This window comes from Patella vulgata, chromosome 9 (assembly GCF_932274485.2).
Source record: "Patella vulgata chromosome 9, xgPatVulg1.2, whole genome shotgun sequence".
NCBI classification, from domain to species: domain Eukaryota; kingdom Metazoa; phylum Mollusca; class Gastropoda; family Patellidae; genus Patella; species Patella vulgata.
Genome location: NC_065887.2, coordinates 31,442,235 through 31,468,989, shown reverse-complemented (window position 1 = coordinate 31,468,989; position 26,755 = coordinate 31,442,235). Strand labels below are relative to the sequence as shown.

General features: G+C 30.7%; 1 protein-coding gene across 12 annotated transcripts in view; it reads right to left on the bottom strand.

Annotated features, from left to right (window-relative positions):
* Positions 1-2,072: 2,072 nt before the first annotated feature.
* The window catches only part of LOC126807710 (RNA-binding motif, single-stranded-interacting protein 3), a 153,600-nt gene continuing 128,917 nt past the window's right edge, over positions 2,073-26,755 (bottom strand). For 8 of the 12 annotated variants that reach the window (XM_050532461.2, XM_050532464.2, XM_050532467.2 and 5 more), the window contains 8 exons: positions 20,276-20,513; positions 19,744-19,844; positions 19,505-19,563; positions 18,757-18,901; positions 16,310-16,414; positions 7,908-7,988; positions 6,896-6,957; positions 2,073-5,476 (listed from right to left, as the gene is read on the bottom strand). In XM_050532461.2, the coding sequence (XP_050388418.1) occupies positions 6,901-6,957; positions 7,908-7,988; positions 16,310-16,414; positions 18,757-18,901; positions 19,505-19,563; positions 19,744-19,844; positions 20,276-20,513 (786 nt within the window). In that variant the 3' untranslated portion in view covers positions 2,073-5,476; positions 6,896-6,900. Of the gene's footprint in view, positions 5,477-6,891; positions 6,958-7,907; positions 7,989-16,309; positions 16,415-18,756; positions 18,902-19,504; positions 19,564-19,743; positions 19,845-20,275; positions 20,514-26,755 lie in introns of all 12 variants that reach the window. The other 4 variants (XM_050532465.2, XM_050532466.2, XM_050532462.2 and 1 more) reach the window with 3 other exon arrangements.

Sequence of the window (26,755 nt, the reverse complement as noted above, 5' to 3'; positions counted from 1 at the left end):
ACAACCATGTTCCATCAGCGCGCGTAACTCCTTTGGTCGGCATTGCTTTTTGAGTTTTGAATTGAATGCAGAATTTATATGATTTCATTTGTTTTGTTTTGCTTTGTTTTGTCTTTTTGTAGCCTACACTAGTCAACTTCTGTTTAAAATCCGAAATATCTAAGAGTAATCCCCATGGCCCTTCAAATAATGACTTCACATTTGGTTATTAGAAAGTAAAATACAGTTTTAGGGTTTTTTTTCATACATTCGGACTTCTGCTTATATCAAAGATACCACTTCTGACAGTGAGCTATTCTATTTTTTTGCTATAGTCAGTTAACCACTATCGTGTTCTATCAGCGCGCGTAACAGAAATTTAAGGATTCTAGGCCAATTTTACCATTGGATCTATAAAGTAATTTGATTGTTTTTGGTAAAATGAGCAAATTGTCTCTCATACGTAAAGATCTATATTACATTTGATAAATGAGGAAGGAGATTGTGGAGCTATTTTTAAAGAGTTGTTAAACCGTCATCTAGCTATGGGACTATTTATCCCCATTCTCTTCCCATTTACCCATCGTTTATTCTGTCATTAGTCATTCTAACTAGAAATGACCAAGCACGACTCTGTATATTAACTAGCTAACTTTAAGTTAAACGAGAAAAATAATGTACACATTGCAAGACTCTGAAACTCGTGGACTTCTGGTGCCGTATCGTGAATTTCTCTGTAATTGAATACATTAATATAAAGTGACGATGCGCCATTTGCATCTTTCGCTAGAATATCAAATTTGTCACGCAAATATGTTTTCAGATTGATTATTTAATATTCATTTAAGAAAACAATATCAAAATACTAACGCTAAGTAATGTTCCGGCATTGATTCCATCGGATTTTTTTGTTTTTAAAAAAAAGGCCAACCAGTATACATTCTTGCGACAACAAAATGGCGACTGGCTTATTATAAATTTCAATTTCACATATCTTTGTAAATACTGAACGGAATTGGGCCATTCATCTTTCACACTATTGTAGTTTGCAAGTGATTCATATAGCGCTAAATTGGCGCACCGGGAGTTTAAACAATGTTACGGATTATTATCTGGGTATTTGTGCTATAGTTTGAGGGCGAGTTAAAGCAAAACACTTTTTTTCATTATTCTACTCATTAACACGGCGAATCTGTCTTACATTACAGACAATTACTATTCAACTAGGTTCTTTTTCTTATTCTGCTCCAATTTTATTTTCAATGAATGAATAATTCATAACACACAATCCCCCCCAATATTCCTTTTATGTCTATTTGCCTAATTTAAAAATGGTTTAACTCCTTTAAGTAGTTAACAAGACCCGATCATTACTTCTTCATGAATATAGATTGGTCAATTTCATCATCTAGCTTTCCGTCTTAATGAGAATTATTCTATACCATCAACTGTCAAATACAGAAGAAGAAACCGACTAAAACAATCTCTATTCCACGTGAATTTCGATTTTTTTAAAATGTTTTATTTCTTTTCATTTCATTTTATCGAGTAAAATAACAACTAGTACGAATAAGCTGTTGAAACTTTTTGTAGCGGGTCATTATGGCTTCGCACAGTTCAGTCCTGACAATCTGAATGCAGCAACCACGCACTGTAGCCGATTAAATATTCCTTTTTTTATATTGCGCTGTGCAACACTGATTCTCATAAGAAATGAAATGAAATGAAATGGGGTTTAACGTCATACTGTTCTGCTCCTATACTGGGCTAATGAAGACGGGCATACGCCATACAGTGTGCTATGAGGGAAATTTTGTCCGGGCAGCGGCACTATCGCCTACTCTTATATCGAATTCCAACTGCCAAGGGATATTTTACGTGCATTCCAATGTATACACGGGACCTCGGTTTTTCGTCTCATCCGAAGGACTAGACAGCTGTCCTTGTCAGGCCCTCCGTCCTGCATGATTCTCATAAGACATTGGTCTGTCCACATCATCTTCACAACAGACAGCGTGTGCTTTTTCATTTCATTAAAGGTGTATTGGCTGGTGAAGTTCAGAAGAATGTGTATAACACAATAACACAGTGCATTCATCGAAATGATTTTATTCATTCGTGAGGCTTTGGACAGAAAAAAAGACAAAAAGTTGATCATTATGAACATTCACACCAATTCTATGATGAATTTGATTTTAAATGAAGTTTCTCTACAATGTAAAAAAAAGTTACAATTAAATCGCCAATTCTGTGATGTTTTTACTGCATAAATGAAGTTATTGGGACATGCATTATTATCCTATTCTTACAATATTCCTACTCATTTTACTCAAGTGAAACGTCTTATTAAGATTAGGCTATGTATTATTCTAGACGGAAAAGGTGAGGTATTGTATTTATTACAAGGACAATAATATTAGTATATCTTGAGACTGTAACAATTAATATCATTTCAATAAAAATTAAAGGCCGCGAAAAGATGTTTGTTTGTATCACTGGGAGTACCCTAAAATAGGTTTCAAAACATATTAATAGAAACAAATAACAAATTACTGAGGCAACCAATTTAACAGCCATCTACTCGTCTACTCACTTATAATTCGGTAATAACGTCATTAGTCGCATCTACTAAACAACATTAAAATAACGTTGTAATGTTAACTGGGTAATAATGTTCAAAATCCAGTCAAAACATATCATCAAATTATATTAATATTACTTGTGCCCACTTAGAAAAACCCGCTTGAATCTGTATTACTGTGTTACTTTATTGGACACTCACTATAAAACTCTTATAACATTTTCATTTATTTTAATAATCTACGCTCCAACAACGTCGTGCCACAAATTTCATTTTATAATACTTGCACCACTTGCACATTTCATTCACATAATGTCACAGGAAAATGTTACGCCAAACAATTTTATAAAATAAGATTTCGCAGAACGGATACTAACGTAACTTTGTCCCAACGTCGTTTTGTTAGCTGGGTAAGAATAATGGTCTCTCTAAATAAATAACAACGGCTTTAATTCATCAAGTATGCTAATTAGTTTTGGTTGATCTGGTAATAATATTTGACTACTAGATGGATACATTGCAGTATATTGATTTAAAAATGTAAAATGTGTAAAAATGCATAGACAGACTTTCTTTGTTAAAAACAGTAAAAGTTACGTGTATCACAATAAAAATCTTCATTCTCAAAAACTAACACTATACAAATGAATGATGAGCAAGACATTTGGCATTTTGACACGAATCTAAAATCTAATATACAACATCTTTCGACAAATAAAGCCCAATTTTACAGCAGAATTACACTGAAGATAGTTCCAAGAATTGTCATACAATCTAGCAAACGATAATGCCTGGCCTGTCTCTCAATAAATTTTATTTTATTCTTGAAAAGCTCCACCTGCTCCGCTGTTCAATAAGTATGTACGTAACTTTAAACCTAACGTACCTTAAACCTAAAATGGATCTTAAAACAGCAAATAAAACTATTTAGGGGTGAGTGGGGCTTAGATGGGATTTAGAACCCATATTTGCGAACCATTCGCAGAATACAGAGTCATGTGAAAACATATGTATTCATTCCAAACCTACGACAATTCCTATTCAAATTTTCTAATAATTTTGTTTATAAAAGGGGACAGAATTCTCTTTTTAATTATAAAAATCAGTCCAATATTGAATTTATTGAATTTTTGAAACCTTGAAAACAGAATAAAAAAAAGTATACACATGACATTTGTCGTTTCTTAGATTTAGAGATGGTGATAATAAATATTATGATTGAGGCCACTTTTACTTCAAATATTTAAAAACATTTGCAAGATGGAGTTCAAAAAATGTCTCCGATAAAACATACAATTAACAATATATAATCAACATTAGCAACATGCACAAACATTATGCAGAAATGCATGAATCAACACGCACACACCCACACTATGCCAATATCATTGCTTGACTGCTCTAACAAAGAGGGAGTAAAAGGCGCTCCCTTATGTACACCATTATGAAAATATTCAGAAAATATTTGGCTAATAAAATGAAATATGTCTAAAGAAAATATAATCTGAGTAACATAATGAATACAGTTTTTTCTTGTTTAAATAGTCCCCTATATATATTTGGTTTTTAATACGAAAGTTCTTATATACTAGCAATGAGATTTAAAGTGACTAAGACACTTTATGAAGATGATAAATTCCCAAATCTTGTAAAACTTGTTAAACATTAAATAAGTTAACCGGGTAAACACATTTTTTTTTTAAAATCGAAGATTCACAGTTCAGATATTGTACTTCTCGCCCCTGATATTTTTGGGAAAAAATCTAACAACTTATCCATCATTTATTGTTAGTACTCCGATAAAGATCTACATAACATGTCCCATTCCCAAATAAGTATCTTAGTCACTTTAATTTGTATCTACCATAAATATATTACATTAAAACATAAATGTATGTTGTTAGAATCACAGATACCGAATGGTTATTTGTATGAGGTCCTGTGTTTTACACAATCCAAGTTAATTCTCAAAGGTTTTCGAGTTTTAAAACTTGAGCATAAAAAAAGAAGGAAAAACGTTAAAACGATAGAAATAAAACAAAAATCTACAACTAAAACAAATCCTGTCAACTATTTCAATAATAATAAAAAATGGTTGGTAAAATTTCTCAATAACATCAATTTCATACGACAAAAAACATCACCAGCATAAAATTCTGTAGCCATGACTACCGAACATGTAACCATAGAAACAACAAATTGTATCAACACAACAATTTAAACAATCAAAACGTTATTATCTACATGGTAAAAGGAAAATATTTACAAATTTATTTTACATGTTATATCATTTATGAATAAAATGCAGTTTATTAACTAGTTAATACTAAATGGTTTTTAGGCCAGAGCGTAATGACGTAGTCAATTACTGGGTCATTTCGTACTCAAAAGATTTTTCGTATAAAAAAAAACCTACTTTAAATCCGAATCTTTACGTGGCATTTACAATGTTAAAAAAAATCGAAATCAAAGTCTGAATTTTTATTGAGAACACAAATGTTCCAGTGTATTCTAACAACAAAGTTATTGATTTTTGTTGCGCATGTGACTGTAGAGAAGAAAATAAGACGGATCTCATTAAATGAAAACATCAGAAAGGCGATCAAACACCTGCCTGAAATGTCGTCACTTTTTGTTTTATTACTACGATAATGAGATGATGAACGTTTCATCTCCAAAGAACATTTCTTGTACATTATTCTGTGAACAATAGAACTGGAAAAATTTGAATAATAATCTACTAATGTACAAGACGTCTATTAAGCGCATCAAGTAGCCACATTTACGATTCTTGTTCCAATCAGATACGAAAACAATCAACCAATCCACAAACAGTTCAGATGATTGGTACCACTTTATTTCCCTGTTACATTCCTGGTTAAGACATAAAATCACACCATTACCAATACGTTCATCCTATGAAAACAAAAAAAGAATGTGGTTAGATGCTATAACAAGGATCATAACTCTAGATGTTATTAACGGAAATTGCAGAAATTCAATAGGATTCTTCTTTTTACTAATCTAAATGACGCATACAGATTGGCAGATAACTTTTGATGTTAGACTAAGAGCGTTCACAAGGTGAAACAAAGTGAAACAAGGATTCTTCATCTCACTAATGTAAATAACATATATCGATTTTAAAACAATCGGATGATAACTTTTGGCGTCAGAGTGTTCACAAGAAATTGTGGACGACACGGGCGCGACGGCAATATTATATATATGTTGAGCGCAGATTACCCTCCTCGGTCAGATTACTCCCGCGCATGCGCGAATCTCCGTCTAATTTCCGATGAGTAATCTGCGCGCGCGAAGTGAACTTTGTCCGGACTAAAATGGATTACCGCGATGATAATTAATCCGCCTAATCTTACTCGGTATTCACTATCATTGCGTTAGTATTAGTCATTTTAATGATTACATTTTAATGAATTTTGTGACTGTCAGTTTACTGGTCGAGCAAATAGGAGCAAATCGATACGGAAAGAAAAGTATCACCGCATTTGACTACCAGAAAAGAGGAAGTAGTAGAAGGGCTTTTGAGTTATAAAGCAGTTTCCGTCGAGAGGTCAACATGACATACTTTGTGAACCTACATACGGGTCTCTAAGACTTCGTTACTAAAGTAACTACGATCGGTCAAACTATTATTACACTACAGCAAATATTTTTGACATTCAGTCACGTGGTCAGCACCGATTATGAGATACTGCTGAGTAGAATTAAAAATCTTATTTTCTAAGCACACACGATAATTATGCAGTGATTTTGAAAATTATTTCACTACAAAGACCACAGACAGGTCATATAAAATAGAATATATAGTTGCGTCTGACACACTACAATATCTCTAAAAACATCGTGGGGTACTCAGCGCAAAGTTGGCAATCTGCGCGCCAGCTTCATAAGCGCAGATTGCAATCTGCGCGAGGGGTGAAGATTGCGCCTAACATATATATGTCCACATTTCTATGTTGGGGTATAAAAACTGTGTTGCAATAGTGCCACAAATGTTTTCAAGGTAATGAAATATAGGTTGCCAGGCAAGGAAACATAGATCCACAAGAGTCCATAAAGGTTGCTGTATTGTAAACAATGTATTCAGATAAGTATAATTGGGCATTGGAAAAATTCTACGATGGTCTGTGATATCACCCAAGCAGACATTAATCCCCCATAATCAGGTTCTACAACATATTCAAGGACAGTAACTTTAGAAATTGGTGAAATATGATGAGATGTTTTGTTTTTGCAATAAAAATGTTCAAACTGATCAGAATATAGGAATTATTATATTTTTCAGATTCATAAACAGATATATTTACCTACTTGTATTACTTGCCACTATAAGTTTGAAAATGATGTGAAACGTCATCGTTCGAACTATGATCCTGAAAAGTAAAGTGAGAAAAATTAATAGAGATGAGAAACAAATCTTTTATAACTGGTGTCTTTAAAGAGAACAAACATTTTTTCTACCAGTACATACAATTTTTTTTTAATTATTTTTTAATATAAGGGTAAATTTTAAAACAATATGCAAAATTGCAAAAATGAATAAGAAGTGATATCTGGTGTTGTATAAAGAGTCGATTTTCTCCACTCTGTAATAATATGCTCTAGTTAACTGCAGTAAAACATGTACTTTTATATCACATAGTACATATATTAATAACAAAAATTCCCAACTGAAAATGTTAAGATAGGTTGCCAGGCAACAAAACATACACCCACAGCCACTAAATCATTTGATGAGTCAACAAAATAGAACCACATAATATTATAAGACATTATAGGACCACATTTCAATGTGGGTGTATTTTAAAGGCCAGTTACGCTTGACCTTTACAGACATTGAAACTGGTATAGTCACATAAATCATAAAATGTCATTTTAAAGAGGATTTAAATTTTCAGAAATCGTTCCCATGAGACAAATGTACCCTTTAAAATTAAGTTGTAAAATGTGGTTTGCTATTTACTTGAAGGACTTAGCCTTATGCTGGTAACCTTTCTAGTTCTTCAGATACCGTTTACCCAGAGTATTGGCTTCTGAAATCCAGGTCCAGTCCAAACTACCGGTATTGTGCCATTTAGATACCACTTCTCATTTGAGTTCACATTTGTATCAAACCCAAACGGAGGAGGACACCCACAGACAATGAGGACGGAAGTTACTCGGCAGGATTATGTTTATTTAAATTTATTGTATTGTCCCCTGGTATGGGTTAGTTTGGGTGCAAAGACCTAATAGTCTCTGTCATTTAGACGAATATTCTACTGTTGAAGACTGGGAAGTTCTGGGTGACCAAGACTTATTGTCATCCATACATTATACTTACATCCAACTGTACTGTTTGGAGAACTGCTCCCGTTCCACCATGTTGATATTGCATTTGGGCATATGGTGAAGTCATGTGATACTAAAATTAAATTGATTTGAAAATTCAGACACATTATTGCTTTATACATTACACCTAGTATAGTTTAAAAGGACCGCCAGCAGATATAGATAGTATTTGGAAAGATACTGTATCTATGGGAATGGGGAGTTGGAATGAGGGAGGTAACTGGTGTTATATATGCCCAAACAGTGATATCTTGATGAACATGTAGCACAATATACAGCTTGATATACAGTGGATTGCAGTCAAATAAAATCTTATAATCTATCTGGTGGCAGTCCAATACCCTGTTTTAAGTTCAGATTTATAGAGTATAATTATCTCAACCTGAATATAAATATAAATTTAATGTCAAAAGGTTAGCATTCAGATGTAGTAAAATGTATAATTATCTCCTCTTGATATATATGTATATTTACTGTCAGATGGTTAAACCACATAATTCATGCATGTGTTAGTAAAATATTGCAAAGGTTCTAAATAATATGTAATCTATGTAATCCAGGCCATGTTGGAAAGACAGGTTGCCAGGCAACGAAACATACATCTACAACATCTAAGTCATCTGAACAGTCCATACACAAGGACAACAGATCATTACTAAAGATCAATTTGGGACTAACACATGGTACAATTTTAATTCAATAATCCACTTGCGCATTGGGGTCTTTAGCTGTGCAAGAAGACCGTCGGACGAGCAGAAAAGCCACAAGGTTGGGGAGTCCTTGTCACATAATAACTTGGGATTGAAACCACGCCAGTTGACTCAGTGACAAACCTTATGATCTAGAGTGCGCACATTAGACCACATAAACAGTGATCAATGTTAACACTTGTGAAATTAATTCTTGAAAATAACTCAAATTTGAAGTCAGATGGGTGATAACTTTAGCATCTAAAGCAAACTCCAATGAATTGATGATGAATGCGGATTGACAAGGTTCAGACAATATACAACCACATTTGAATGTGTTAAAAATGTAGTGAAAGGTACTGTGAATAGATATGTTTAGCTGTCTCTTACCTGTGATATACTTGTTACTCATTGATATAAACTGTAATATTGACTGTTTTTGTTGTTTAATTAGTGAAATAAATACATGTTTTTGTTGTTTAGTTAGCAAAATAAATACGTTTTTGATTTTAATTAGTGAAATAAATATGTGGGTTTTCCTTCTCTGTGGGGTATTTTACAAATGAATTAATAATATTTGTACAGTTAGCCCTGTTACTCTCATCCAATCTGGATATAAGGTTGTATAAAAATTATATCTGTGCCATGTTACTCTGGCAAGGTGTTATCCCCAATACATCAAATTTCTGATGTAAGATGTGTTAATGTTCCCTGTCAAATGTTTGCATTGTGAGCCTGATAAGTTTGTTACTCTTCCCTTTTATATCATGTTTCTGTTTTTAGTCCTGTTGATATTCCCTACTCACTCATAGTTCTAATGTTAAATCATGTTTCAGTGTCCTTTTAATTTGTCCACTTTATTATGTGTCTTGTCAATGTATGTTTATATTCTGAGCCCTGTTATTCATTTTCTGTTGAGCCTTATCATTGAAAGAAAAGTGATATGGTTCTTATTGGTATAGCACCTGACACCCTTAGACCTTCTCAAACTGCCCCAGATAAGTGAACAGCTCTCTGTGCTGAGGACTAGCTCTTCAGTCTTGGGGGCGACACAGTTGTTCATGTGGTTAATTATTTTCTTTTTCAAATCATATTTGTATTGTGAATGAATGAAATTGGGTTTTATGTCCTACCAATGAAAACGGGCCAGACTACAGTGTTTCCACCAACTCTTAATCACATTTGATATGTCATGGGTTGTTAACATGCATGCCAACGAGAAAACAGATGGACCTTAATCTTCTATTCCATTCAAATGACTAAATACTTTTAATTGCCAAGCCCTCCATCCTGTACCGCTGGCAAGCGGGAAACCTAGCTGGAAAATCCATACTGCCATACTCACCCAGCCAAAGTGGCCCCTGTTTGTATTTTAACCCTTCATTATTACTTACATAATCTTTATATTATTCTTCACTAACAAATCATGTTTTAATTGTGAGCCCTGTTACTTATCTCCATTAGATCATGTTTGTATTGTGAGCCCGGTTGTGAGTCTTGTTACTTATGTTTTATCGTGAGCCCTGTTACTCTTCTCATTAAATCAATTTTCTAATGTGAGCCCTGTTACTATTCCCTATTTATATTGTTACTCTTCCCTGTTGAATCATGTTTCTAATATGATCTGTCTTCCTATTTGATCAAATTCGGTTAATCTGTCCAGTTTGCACTTTGAGACCCTTTAGTTAACATCTCTGTTGTCAAACGTCAACCTTCTCCCTCACTCCCATTTTATTTTCACAATTAACTGTGAACCATTCACCCCTTCCAAATCTCTTTGTTTCGATTTAAGCAGATAATGAATTTCCCACTGAAGATGCCAGAATTTTGTCTCACATCTGTCGAACAGACTATTAGTGAAAAATCTTCAGCCAATTCCTATTGTCCAGGCTAACGTGCTTATATGTTTTTCTAGTTTCATTCCTAATGTTAATCTGGTGCATTCATGCCCTCTTTTTGAATACATGAGACCCATTCTACTGAGCTACAGAATTAATTTTAATACAATGTCAGTTGATTTCCCTTTGGAGATTTCTTCAATCAAAAGAATATTGTTTGTCTTGCTAGTGCCATTGCTTTACATTTTAAACATCTATAACATGCAACACCTCTCCTTAAATTCCCAGACCATCTGAGATTAAGTTGTGGGGTGGGAGAACAATGTGCAAACTTCATAAGGGACAGTTGTGATCAGTTATATCATTAGACCATAAGGGTGCGATAACACTTGCACTTGTTTTATATCATCCACAAATAATCTGAAATAATGGATATATCTCTCATAGCAAAAATAAAAAGTATTTGAAAAAGTTCATCTATATGCCATTTTGCTATAGTGTAAACGGTCTTCATACTTTCTGTATGTAAGATTCATAAAACATATCTGCAAAATTTGTTCATTTTTGCAATAAAGAGAGATATCCAATATTTAAAGCTGTCGTGAATGTAAGGCCAACATTCAAAAAGACTTTGTGTTTATTATATTAGAACATTTTAAAAATATATTTCTAAGACAACTAAAATTTCATTATAACAACCACAAAGTGTTTTGAAAGTTGGCCTTTGCAAAAAGAACATACAGGAGTTTTTTGGCTCATTTGTATGGCATTTATTTTTTTAAAAAATCATGCTTGGTCGAACTACAAACTACAAGACCGAGGTCTAATACAAAAAAGAAAAGGTAAATAAACCATGAAATAAAAACACTTACAAACAAATAGGCCACAAAAAATATTAGCATACACAAAAAACATATGCAACTATTTTTATCCAATTTCTAACATATATTCCAGATGTTGTCATAGCTACATTCACAATAAAAAAACACAATCAAAATTTTTTATGGTACATAATTTAGCTTGCACTTTTCCTGATGAATTCCAATGAAATTCCTTAATATCGTTTTAAAACTTAAGTTAAAATCTTCAGTTAAAAATATCATTTTTTAAAACAAAATACCATTAAAAGTTTTGATTAAACATAAACACATAGCAAAAATAACTTTACTAACAACAGTATATCTGATATCAGAGGAAATAATCATTAGTATGTTATTAAATACAATTATCACTTAAAAAAGGACAATTTCTTATTTTCTTGTAAGTTAAAACGAAACAAAAATCTTGAAAGAAAAGGAAAATAAATTTTCCAGATAACGGATTATCATTAATTAACCATCACCTACATCTTGATTCTAATTAATTAAAATATTTACACAATAACTGGTGGACCATCATAGCTGGAATGTTAATCAAGAATCTAGCCAAGTTTTTAAAATGATCAACATATTTTCTTCTAAATTTGACATACTTTTTACATAATTTTTATTAATTATATATATTGATAATTCATTTAAATATCCGATGCACGCTTTGTAAAAAAAACATTAATATATTTTATTCAGATTTGTCTTTGAACTTGATCTATTCAGATCATTCCTTGGTTTTTACATAGCTAGTTAGAAATTACTTTAAGATTTTATCAAAATAGCAACTGGTTATTAAATATCGCCTACAATAAATCTTAACAATCAAAAACATTAACTTTTCAGATATTAATCAGTTGCAATCTTGATAAAAAAAATATATAGGTCTTAATGATGCAAACTGTACATTCAAACACCTTAAACTAGCTTACTTATCATTGATGTAGAAGGTATTAGATGGTAATTTGGAATTATATAGGTAATATACCGTTAAAAAAAAAATCATTAATAAAAATGGACGACAAGAAGTTGGTATAATATATATCGATATGCAAAATTCGTTCCTTTAAAAATCTTGGCTATCATAAATCTTTAATATACGCTTTTCACAATTCTATTTTGATCCACACTGTATCAAAGAGGAAAAAACAACAAATTATCTATTACACCGTTATTATTATGTACATTAACAATTTTCAAGTTTATTACAATTGTAAAAAAAAAAAATAATAATTAAGAAATAAAATAGCAATGAAAATCTCAATGATAATAGAAGTGTGTCATATTTTGATCTTCCCTGTTTAACTAGGAAACCCCAACAAGAAGGACTTTAAAGGTATATTTTGTCAAAAAAACATATCCTTAAAATATATTATGTTTCATATAAAAAAAGAAGGCCCTGTATGTTAATATTGTTGTAAAAACTTTCTGATTTCAACACAAGTACACTGTTGATATATTATATTGTATTTGTAAAAAGTTGACTTTATCCAGACTTTAATAACTCCTGTTGCTCAATATAATACTTCTCCTTTTAAAATCAATTTCTTTAATGGTAGATATTTACTTTTCAACTTTATCAAATGAACTTTTATGGTCAAATTAACAATAGGCTTTTATAGTCAAATTGGTATCATGCAATTATTGATCTTTCATGGTAGAATTCTGAGTTTGCGTATTCATGGTCAAATTTAAATGCCGCTTTTCGCTGTCAAAATGTAAAATACACTTCCCAGGCAAATATAAATTTCGCCATTCATGATAATTTTATTAAGTTCCTTTACACAGTCAAATTGGGATTGTTCATTTTCAAGGTCAAACTGGCATGCCAACATTGCCCTATCATGCCATTTTCAAGAATTCTTTGTGATCTGACGAAATTTGTTTTTAGAATTATAAAAGGAGAAGATTTGGTCAACAAGGGGAGATAACAACCATTAATATCACATGATGTAAACAAACAATGGTATAACAGATTATATGAAGTAAATAAAATTTGTTTATACTGACTGTTTATAGGTATAGGGTAAGTCTAGAAACATAAATTATAAATATATACATCAGTGTATACAAGTATATTCTTTACCATAAAGAGGTATTGCCGAAATTTTAACTTAACAAGACTGGTGGCAAGGTTTCAATCATATCAGAGCAGTATCACTCATAATCTTGTTTAGTGAATCAATCATGATGTTATTCTGAAATTTTCCACTCATAACTTTTAAAAGCCTTTTAATTTGAAAATACTGTTTAAATATTTTCTATGAATTTCCTTAAATTATTTCTTTACCTTCCATTCCTTGTTTTTATTAATTAAAAATTTTAGTCCAATATTCGGCAAAACATCTATTATAGTTTTTGTGTAGAAATAGGTCATATAAAAATATCCTCTGTTTTTCCCATGTTGACTAGAAAGTTGAAAAAAATTGTGTATTTTTTTTTTCTAAAATATTGAAAGCTTTGTAATTTTTATCAATTAAATAGATATATAGTTTGGTGTATGAATGATCAAAGTATATATATATATTAATAATAAGCTTACATTCTCTATTGGTGTTTTTTATGCTTTATATGAAAGATGAACGTGAAAGAAAAGGAATAATATTTATTTGATATCTAGTTGAGTGATTTTGTCTATAGTAAACAGCACCATGGATCGTAAATATAGTGATCATAGATAATGGAATCGAGATACAAAAATGTTATTTTCCTTATCACATAAGTAATAATATTTCCATATATTAAGTTTTCAATAAAAATCCAAAAAAAAGAAAATGAAAAAAAAAAATCTGTTAACAACCATTTAAAAAAAAGGGTTTTGCATAAAATTGATAATTTATATACTCAAATAATAAAAATTGCTTATTTATATGTAGTAAAATTTTAAATACATGGACATACTTTTCAAAAGTCGTTTTATAAATAGAACAATGTATTATATATTAAATTTGTAAAAAGTTCGAATTCTGAACTTGATATTTCAACAAATATTTACAAAGTATATAAATTACTAACAATGACCATTTAATCTAAATAGTTTATATTTATAAAACAGAAAGTCGAGACAAAAAAAAAAAAAAATAACGATCTTATATTAAACCTCTAGATAGTCGATTATGATTATAAGGGGAATAACTCTTGCCAATCAACTGGCTGATAGTGATGATAATATGGTCATATTTAACAATACAGTAAGTAAATAGTCGGATTGATATAAGTATGCTTATAAACAAGAAAATAGACAAAAAAAATTCTAACAACACTCTAGCAAAGAACGATGTCCATGTCTATGACATCGCCTTGTGAATAACATTCTAAAAGCCAGTTTAAAACAGGGAAAAGGGGCGAGGTAGTCATTTTCTTTTTGGTTTCAGAATATTTGCCTATATATGTACTTGCAAATAGATTATATATTATAAATGGATGCGCACAAAAAAATTTAAAAAAAGAAGACTGAATATGAAGTTCTTAATAATTCCCATTAACTAAATATTACTAGCCCAATTATTATATCAGTATTATTACATTATTGGGACCTTATATAATTATTCACTATTTACTATTCTTTGGTAGAAAAACGAAAGTTAATATATACCATAGTATCAGTATTATTTATCTATTCACAGACAGATGGTTTTCATATAAAGAAGAAAAGAAAAAGATTAAATAAATTCTGTCTGTAAAAAAATGCATATGACAGAAGAAAAAAAATATTTATTTTAAATCATCGACACGAATACATTAATCAAACGATTAATTAACAAAAAACCAATTACGGCAATTAGTAACACACATAGCAAATCTATTTACAACATTTATCAATTTTAAAAAAATACAATTGTCTCCAGAGAGACATGCATGCTAAGCTAAAGGTTATATGGTCAACTAAAAATATTCATATATGAGAAAAGAATAAAACAAAAATCAAAAATCATAAAAATTCAACTTGAATTTTGTGCTCATTAAAAATTTACATCACATTAAACCATAGTTCTACTTATTAATTATCTAATCACTTTTAATGTGACAAAAATTACAATCAATACAAAAAAGAGAAATAACTATGTTCATGACCAAGAAAACTCGCAAATAGCACTAACAAATCAACTATCATATAATTACAGACTCTTGTCTCCTACTTACTCCCGTTCCCTTATTTATTATCACAGGCCAGCAAAATATTGGCAAATATAATCTAATTTTTGTTTATCTGACGGTTGTCTTATTGCCCTTCATGTTTATAGGACTGTCTCCCAGGTGGATTTATGCTTGTCCTAGATGTTTATATGCTTGTCCTAGATGTTTATATGCTTCTCCCTAGGTGTTAATATGGTTGACCCAGGTGTGTTTTTATATTGTTGTTTATGTGTTCATATGCAGCTATTTAATAAGGCCGTTTATGTGTTCATATGCAGCTATTCAATAAGGCCTCCCAATGCATTGACATATTTGACCTAGTCATGTTTAGGGTTACTCTCACTCTACCTGAGTCTCCCTCTAAATCTGTATAAGGTATGTTTTATATATGTTTGATGTTAATATAAATAGCCTGAATGTCCTAGGTGTTATTATTGTTCTAGCTGTAACATTTAAATTGTTGTCCTAGGTTACTTGTAACAGGTGTCACTAATGCATGTGTTTTCATGTAACAAGTGTTATACATTTATAAGGTTATTTTATGTTAAATTTCATTTAATTAAATCATTTCTCACAAAACATTCAAAGAGACAATCAATCAAGCAATACTTTAAGAAATTCTTTAAAAATAATGAACAGCTGAGAATTTGGATAACTATTTTAAAATAATAAATCATATTGAAACTCAGTTTTTTCTCCATTTCGATCAATTTTCGTGATTTCATTGAAATCATTTGATAAGAAAAAAAAAAAATCCCAATCACACACCAAATCAAAACTTGAAAATAAATTATTTTCATTTTAAAATTATCAAATTCTCTCTGTTTAAAATATAAATTAAATTGCTGCATGCTCGTCCCCTACCGAATTTGTTGCCAGTTGAAGTTGTCCCATCTGAGAGGTGAGGTGGGGCATCATGGTGCTGGGGTCGATACCCGCATTACTTGGGGGGGCTGGTGATGGGATAATCTGCAACACGACCAAAATTCGAAATGTAAGTCGAAAGTTTGCGATAATTCAAATATTATGAGATCAAAACAAGACCATTAGAATTCAAAAGAAAATAACAATTTTAAAAATTTGTTTTTAATATCAAAGTTTAAAAAATTAATTACTGTTTATTTGCTTGGCACTGTTGACACATACATATGAAGTTTTCAATTATTTGAAATAATGTTAAAAATAGCAAAAAGTATTAGTTTAAAAAAAAACTGTTTTTAAATTCAATAAAACTGAAAGAGGATTAGTTAAATCTTTTCCAAATCACCACAGCAAACAAAGTAAAACAAAAAAAACAATGGGTTGGGTGTCAGGATATATTTCTTTTGAAAATCTTTCAATTCGTATAAAACTGTAGTGTTTGGTTGAAAATGTTGATCTGTTTAGTGCAATATTGTGCGTTCTTTTGGTTTATGTTATGTGCAGCCATCAGATGGGCAAGGGGGCCGGGGGAGCATCATAGAGCATTTTTAAGTGATTGAGGAGACCATTCGGAGCAGCAAAGCCAATGTAGCAGATTTGTTATCATAATTAAAGCAAGATAACTGTTGAACTATTTGAGCGTTTTCTTGGTCGATGAAATAAAATAAGAAACATGTTTGATATTTTTTAATATTACTAGCACTATAATATAGGTTGTCAGTTACAGTTTTTATTTAAATTCTTAATTTTTTCCACTTCATTTCCTTCAAGATTATCACTTGGCTATTAAAAATAAATAAATATTTCCCAGGAATAAAATGGAAGTTGTCTAAGCTGTGAGAGAAATATCGTGAAAATTTCGAAATTATGTATCAAGTGAAAATGGAAGACTTTATTTTTTTGAGTTTGGGTGAAATTAAAACCCTTCTATTTAATATCTTGAAGTCTTTTTGAAATGCTTTGTGATTTTACATTTACACTTTGTTAAGGGAAATAACTCCTTTTCATCTTGTAGAATATCTGTCTGTAGTATTCTACTTTCTTACATACCTCTATAAAGCATTAGAACTTGCAGCATCAAAGATGTTAAATTAAATGCTTGTTGTTATCAGAGTACTATCCAAGATGTGAAAATAGTGCAAAATATCTTAGTGATCTAGACTACAGAAAGACTCTTCAAGACATTCAAGAAAAGGTTTTAAAACATGCTAAAACTTATCAAGTTTGAATGGAAGATCTAAAATTATCAAAATTCTTGAGAAAATGAAGTGAAATGATTTTAAAATCTGAACTACAATAATAAAAAAAAGATATATATTTAAATATCAAGGACATGCATTAATTACATAAATTTGTTGATTATATATGTATATATATATATATAGAAAGAGATTGAAATATCTAAACAAAAGGTATTTGTATATATATATATTTATATTTTATTCTATATATATATTGCTTCTTACAGTTCATGCGTCAATGTACAAAAACAAAATATGCACTAGTGTGATGCCTAACAAAAAGATCTCCAAAAAAAATCCTGAAAACACCAAAGTCTTTGTAAACATTCTTATTGAAATTCAACAACCAAGCGGCTTAAATTTTGAAATTGAAGTACAATTCTTAAGGCACAAATAAGTGCATTTTGTTTCCAGATATGCTCAGTCACAAATGATGTAACTCTTAAAATGTCCACAATACCGTATATTATATTTGTTTACAAAGCATTTTTGGTTGTCATGTGATCTAACACAACGTGAAGGGCATGTTTTTTTTTTTTGCGGACAAAAAAAAGGCAGTAAAAACACACTCTTGACTATAAAAAATTAACAAAGGGACAATAACTCTAAATGCTCCCTAAACCACCCCATTCAGCCATTTGAATTATCTGATATAAAAAATGAAACAAATAGAAAATTAGTCTACCAATCAAAACAGTTGTATTGTAGTTAAAAAATAGATGGAGGTGGTGTTATGTGTAAAATTAAATCAGCCAATTAAAAATGTAGAGCTTTAAGAAGTAGGCCTGTATCGTAGCTAATGGCAGACCATTAAATCATAACATTAACTCTGGGAGTATCAAAACAAAGGGAGTGGAAGCTGCTTCATTCATAGTCCTATTCACATTTTTCAAATTTTCTCAATGATAAATTTGTGTACACCATAACAAAATGTAATGACAATGCTAATACAATTTGAAAGATTCTAAAATTCAGAAACTTAACAATGAGGCAAAAGCCTTTTTTCCAATTCTAGCTCAATATACAGATTTCAATAAGCAGCTTCACTCCCTTTTCCTTTTTCAAACTCTCACAGTCATCCTAATATTAGGCTATTATTGTAGATAAGGTGGGTGATCTTTAAGTAAAGTGAACTTGTGGAATACTAACATGTGGCAACTGAGGTTGCATGATGTACTGTGGATGAACCCATCCAGTCTGATTGGAGGACATCTGATAAGTTGATGCTGGGGTGGTGGCCACAGAGGTATATCGAGGTACCATGCCAGCTGATAACAAAGGATGGCCAGCAACACTGAAATAAAATAAAAATAAAAACATCTTTACCAGGAATTGTTCTTTTCTTATATTCCTTCATTTCATGTAAAGTTTCTCCACATGTCTAATTAGAAGATATCTTTTATTTCTAATTATAAAGAGCTATCTAACTCTATCTAGTCGATTATTTTGTGCATTTACTTTATATATAGGGTCTCACATACCGATCTCTACATTTCTAATTAAGATAATTATTTGGTATATTGACCTTAAAGAACCTCATGAAGCAAATAAGCGATGTACAGACAGCGATTTTCCTTCTGATTTATAGTTCATTAAAAGATTACAACTTTTGTATCATTAGGTGGGACAGAATGTACAATGTTCTAAACCATTAAATCATTTTGTTGTGAAATAGGAGTGAGGCGCTCTTTTTTTCATTCAACATTACAATATGGGATAAAAATGAATAGATAGAAATGAAATGAAATGGGGTTTAACATCCTACTTTTCTGTACCAACTGTGCTGATGAAGACATTGTGCTATGAATGAAATTTTGCCCGGACAAAGGAACTACGGCCATCCGTCTTGCATCACTGACAAGGGGAAACAGTGCCATATTTTTAATAGAAAACTTACCCGTTAAGATTGGCTGCTAGAGCTGGCTGTTCATAAAACTGGAGAGCTTGATACAAATCCTAAATTAAATAAATATTTAGATTAAAATATCTGCACTTTATTTTAGATGAGAGAAAATAGTAATGTCAGAGTCTCAGTCAGACTAAATAGTTTTATTCTTAAAGCTGAATTTTATTTTTTACAACAAAAGTATTTAAACTAATTTTATAGATGTGAATAAAAAAGATGAGAATATTTACATCATCTCTAGAGGCAGGGAAGAGTCTATTTTGTTGGTAAGTTGTTGCCTTTTTCTTATTTCCACTGTCAGCAAATTTTACCACTAGAGGTTCCTTGCAACCTAAAGCAAAATAAAAACAATTGATCATAAAACCATGTTTGGGCAAATCAATATATAAACACATCTTTAACTGTAAGGGATTATTTACAATGTTTGGTACACTTTGCTAAATTAGTTCCAATTCTTTGATAATATTGTCCTACAAAGACAAAAAAACAGAGTTATCTCCCTCACATTGAAGTCTGCCATTGTCCTGCACCAGAGTATAGTAGCTTTATGAAATCAGGTAGGCCTGTTTAGCATTCTATCAGTGCATGTATTATTTGGATTTTACCAAAAATAAAAATCCTCTTGTAGTTCAGGCTGCATTATGTTCAAAGTGTACCACTGGTGAATTCAATGTAGGCCTAACCTTGGCACATTGGAGTTAATTGTTTTTCTTATGAAATTGCTTTAGAGATGTATTAAATAGTCATTAGGTTTTTATTTACCTGGTAATACTTTTTTGTTGAAGTTGTCAATAATCTGTTGGCATTTTTCTCGTGATTCCATTCGGCAAAATCCAACACATTTGCTTTCTCCACTTTGTCCTCTCAGAATTCTTGTGGAAATGACAGTACCATAGTCTTTAAAGAGAGCTTCTAGGTTCTGTTCAGAGAAATATACAGGAAGATTGGCGATGTACAGGTTAGTTGGATCTTGCTCTTGTTGCTGTAAAGACAGGGGCATCTGAATTATAATATAATAAATGATATGGGATTAAATATTATTATGAAATGAACATTGAAGATCATAAACCAAACACACATTAATTTATGATTATGGCAGGGATGTGTACCACTCTTACTGCTGCTAAAATCATAAGGTAGGCTACCATTAGCTATTTTGAATTTTCTCAAAAATATGCGTCAAGTTTGCCAGGATATATTTTTAAAATTTAAATTTTTACATTAAATAATTATCAATCAGGTTTTTTCCCAATCTTTTTCAAAATGAAATACCATAATTTGACCAGACTTCATATTTTTAGTGATGTAAGTAAGAGCGGTGGTTAGTATTCCATTATTTCTTTCTGAATTATTATTAGGCCAAGCCAAATAATGTTCAAGATATATAAACACCATTTATGATAAAGCATTAATATTTATAATGTAGCATTAAAATGATAAAATTATACAGGATAGATGATATTGTGCAGAAAGGCTCAATGTGAATAAAATTGAAAAGCTCTTGCCCAAAATATGATAATGACAAAATGATTGAATTATATATATCAATTAAATAAAAATGACAACTCATTAAGGTATTTACAAATAGATCAGTGCTTTGGGTGTCTTTGTGGGTAGAAAATACATTTTTGATTTGATGTGCTTTAAACATACAGTAACATCGGTAGTGCTCAGATTATGTTTTATGTTCGATGAAATATAAAGAGAAATTGGGTTTAACTCCACTCAGCGCAAAATAATTAATTTCATAACCAACATATGGTAAATTCTTATTTCACATGTAGGAGTCTTTGGTAGGACATGTAGAAAACCTAACAAGCTTAGGATCGAAACTTGACTACATAAAATCACTCGGCCACCCAACCACCATTTTAAATGATGTGAGATAGATCAATATATAAATTTCAGCTGTTTATAAAGAAGGGAAGGTTTGAATGCTGTATCATGTTTTGTAAAAAAGTTCTTCAATTTGAAAATATTCTAACTTTGTGTTTATAAATTCTCATAAATTTAATTTCAATTGAATGTAAACTGTTATTTTAAAATTTTCCAAAAGTCAATTCTGACCCATATACGGTTTATAACTCAATACTTTGTTAATATAGGATTTTATTAGATAGTTGTTGTAAAATAAACAATTAGAATCAATACTTAAACAGTACACACGACAAGAATGGACTATAGGAAAACAGTGGAATTTGTTTTTTGTGTGATATTCAATACTAACAGGCTGACTAATATCAATATTTTCACACACTTGAAGGAGTATAACACAATAATATATAAACATAGATGATGAAGTGTTGTATTTTGTATTCTCATTATTATCTAGATGACTATAGTTGGGGGGAAGTTACTTAATAACATCTTGTTGTCATGCATGGCTACTGGTATTGGTTCTTTATAAAGAATAATAGTAGAAGTACCTTACTGGGAAGTTTTCAATTTTATTCAATATTATATATTTCATATAAAAGATTCTACTTTGTGGCTTCCGGCATCAATAACATCCTGTCAAGTATGTGGATAAAATAATCCTTGAAAGTCTTTAAATAGATCAAAATGCTCTATCCGTGTAGCCGGTATTTTCCTAGTTAATATTTCTGAGATTAACTTTTAATCGCACCATATATTTCAGAAAAAAATCATAATTATTACACCTTCCACAACATTATATGAAATGAAATGGGTTTACGTCTTACAAGTTCACAACAATAAAACAATAAGATCTGACAACATGACTATAATAATAATGCCCAGTTGTCTTATGCCCTTTAACATCCAGCTGATAGAATCAATATTCTATAATTTATTGTCAATACACATAACATCATTCAATTGAATAGCCCTCAGCCATTTCTCCCTAATCATCCCTTATTTAAACATTAACCAATTAAATCACTTGTAACACTATTGATTTAATAGTGTGACCAATTATAGCTTTTGTTACACTCTTGCACATTCCAACCAATTATATCTTTTGTTTAATAAAACTAACCAATTATATCATTCGTTACACTAAGATCAGAAAACAAACATTTTGATCTTATTTTTTATCATTAAAGTGTTAATTATTAAATGTGTATATTTATGAAATGGGTACCATGTTTGCTTGGGGAGCTTAGTTAATAATGTCATTATTAAGGAAATTAAGTATGATTAAAGACAAACAATAACAGGTTGGTAAATGTCCCAGTAGACTGCCAATTCTAAAATACCTTCTCATTTAGTACTTTATTTCACATCAGATTAATTATGTTATGAGACAAATAACAAAACAAAAAACAAAAATATTGGTGAAAAACACTGTTAGTGGTGCCTGTATGTTGTTATGGTGCACATAAATGACCCCTCCCAATCATATTGATAACATATTATTCCTACAAATAAAACCTACATAAACCCTATTTGGGTGCCCTCTGTTCTATTCCTATTTATATCTAAGTAAATTAAATGAAATATATATATTCTCTTGATAATTAGATAAACATCTTTATGTTTACGCAGTAATAACACTATTTATTATCTTATTGGTGACATCACCAGTTCCTAACAGCAGGAAATATATCTTATTGCAAGGTCATCTTGACTCTATAACAGATAAATCTAATAGTGGTCCCATCTCAACATGACCCCAATTAGTGTATTACCTAGCAACTAATTAACCTCTAGCTCTAATCAAGTCAAATGATACTATAGTTTATACATACGGTACTGATTACGGTACAATAACTAATTAACAGAATCAAAGTTTATTTAAATAAATCACTAATTGTGATTCTATAAAGTTTATTGCATACATTTCCTGCTGCCCTGAATAATTCCATTCACAGCTAATCAAACTAAGATAAGCTCTGACCTAATATCAATTTAAATTAACAATTTAATAAGAATTACATTAAAGAGGCAATTTTACCGTCCATAATAATTAATAGATAATTCAAGAATCCCTTCTAACAGTATAATACTAAAACATATTTTAAGTTGAATAGACAGGGGTAGTTTATTCATTGTATCATTTTGGATTATATACAACCCATTTTTGAATGATTTGCCGTGCGAAGTCAAAATGGGTTCCCATGGTCAAGCCCCTGGGAACTCATTTGGACTTCGCTACGCTGACAGCCAGCCGATTTTGTTCCTACAGGCCTGATGATAATTAATAAGAAACTCTTTTGTTTCTCATTATATACAATCAGGGAATTGAACCCAATAGTGACGGACTGAAAATCAACCCACATATGATCAGGTGACTACATACATCACTTATAAGCAGCATAATACAGAAAGTTTTTAATTTAAGTAGGTTTACAGTATTAAAGTTTATTTAAAGTGTTTTACTGTAAGTTATTTACTGCCATGAAAAGAAAGAATGTGATTGTATGGGGTAGTGAATGTTATATTCTCCCAGGTAAAGAATAGAACCAACATTCTATAACATGATAGATTCAATAGATGGACATAAGTGTAATTCTATAGCCTAAATAAGCTTCAATGAATTACAACAATAAACACATTATTCACTGAGATGTAGATATAACACGAATATCTCAAAAGAAGAATATTAAATAAAGACTAGAAAAAAAATAAAATAAAAGTAGCCAAATTCCTGTCTCGTGTTACTCGACTTAAATTGACAAATCGCGTTATGTCTGAAATCGGAAAATAAATTTTAGATTTAAGTGTAATCTTGACATTATCACAGTGAAACTTCTCAAGTAACCAACTTTTATTTCATCAGATGCAGTCATTGTAACGAAAAACAGTATTCAAGTTATTTTATGAATGATACATGTAATACATACTACACTGTATGACAAAATATACATTTACAGTTATTATGGCCTCTCATATCCTGTCTGTTTATAATTCCCTTTTCAAGCTTTTGAATAGTTTAAATGGATGACTGCATTTCAAAGTAAAATTTACAAAATACATGCTAACATTTAAGGGGCTAAACCTCTAACTCAATATTGTCCATAATACATAAAATTAAAAACATGAATTAGAATTCAATATTGGTCCATTTCAATCAGTATTGATGTTGTTATCTTGACATGAAAATATGTGATCCTAATATCCAATAATTAAGACATATTTTATAATCAGTACATGAGTCGTGTATTCTATGGTTTCGGGTGCTATTTATAATGAACAAATGAAATTATATCCTAAAAGACAATGCGGAAGTAATTGGTAATGGCTGATTAACAAACTACAAAATAATAGTAAAAAAATATGTAAAATGCACTAAGCAGATGTAAATGACTGTACATATAAGTGATTAGAAATTACAGCAAATTTGTTTCAAATAGAATATAAATCACTTTATATACATTCATATTACATTAATATGTGCTTTTAGACCCATTTTCGTCTATTTCAAGTTTCCAAAGTATGGAGTCATACATCCTTTAATTGAAAGTGATTCCAATATTTCATTTACACCAAATTCAAGTTTAACAAAATCATTTAAAGATGCATTATGGATTAGACAATGTCTGCCAGTCTGCCATACCTTTGTTAAATGGAAATATGGACGACATTCACAGAGACTGCTGATTCAAGGACTAAAAATTGAGACTTTGTTTATTATTGTGGCAATGGTACTTGATAATCGAGAATATGAACTGTCAATTGGCTCATCAGAGAAAATTTAGACTATTTCTTATTGTCAAAACTTCAAACATTCATACCTTCACTCTGAATGAGTAATTTGACTGAAGTTTTCAATATAGTCATTTTTCATTGTTTATTATAGCAAAACAGCCAGTTCTTTATCTATATCTGCCCTAATGCATCTTTTGCACTGTTACAATACAAACTACTTTTTAGCAATAAAATTTAAGTTTATGGCATTAACTTGAATATTAAGCATTATGTGACCATTAAGATAAAACAAATACTATTATTGCATGATTATTATCTTTTGCATAATGCAATATGTAACAGATGTTTGTAATGACCAGTAAAAGTAATCATGCCTGAAAAATATAAGCTAATTCTTTTGTTTAAAACAAAACTAGTTGTAATTTGTGAATAATTTCAAAATACATATTATTTTGTCACATGTTTCAGTTGAAAATGAACAAGAGACCCAGGGACCTTAATCGCTGATATCTCTCAGTAAGACTATCAATTAAAACTTTATGATCACCGTGATTTGCTTGAATAAAATCAATCAATCAACCACTTTCTATAGTAATTGTTAATTAGCAAGGTGCTTAAGGAAGATAAAGCACAATTATCAGGGGAAAAACAACACAATTATTACTCATAAAACAATAATAATTGAGTATTTTAACTTTTTACCACAAAGAAGTTGACACGACTTTATTCTTCCAGAACGTTCAAAGAATTAATGATATAGAACTAATATTCAATGCGAGGTACTTTATATCGAAGTCAACACACTAACAGCTAAACAAATATCGACAATAGTTTACATGTGTTATAAAATACAATAATTAATCCAAATGATAACACAAATCTAACAGAATAATACAATTTAAAAACACGATCTCGACATAAACATTAAAGAGAATGCTTAAATAAATATTAAATTCCTAACACATAATAAAGTAATACCCTCAGGCTAAACATTTCCTTTGCTTGTAATGAGAATTCCTAACAATATTTTCAATGACCATATGTATGCATGTCCTTATTATCAAATATTATCTCTTATTCAGAGGTGATGTAATTTGCAGAACTACAAGGAATACTTAATATCTAAATATTTTGAAGAATATAAATGCTAAAATTTGTAAATAATCAGACTAGGCCACTTTCAGTTACTCAGTAGGAAAGTACATGTATATGTGGACAAAAGGGCAGACTGACTGAACCAAAGGGGGACATAAAAATAGCTAAAGACCTGCAAGAAGATAAATTTTACTTTAGCTTGGCTGAACTACAAAATATAGAACAGCCGGAACAGGTTTCGCCAATAGAAAGTAAAAGTAGACAGGAAATATACAATGGGAACTCTCTAAAAGGTGGAAGGTTTCAGTATAAATTGGAGGTCAGCATGGCTCCCAACAGCATGAGGGTTTTAGTATTTTCTTGTATTTTAAGGTTCTACAGTGTGTGTAGTCATTGGACACTACTAACAGCCTTATAGTACAGTTTGATTGTTTCTGAGTATATATATATATATATATGCATTTATCAATGTGTTACTATAGTGATTATCTATATGGTGATATATTTACTATAATAGATTCTATACATACTTTACCT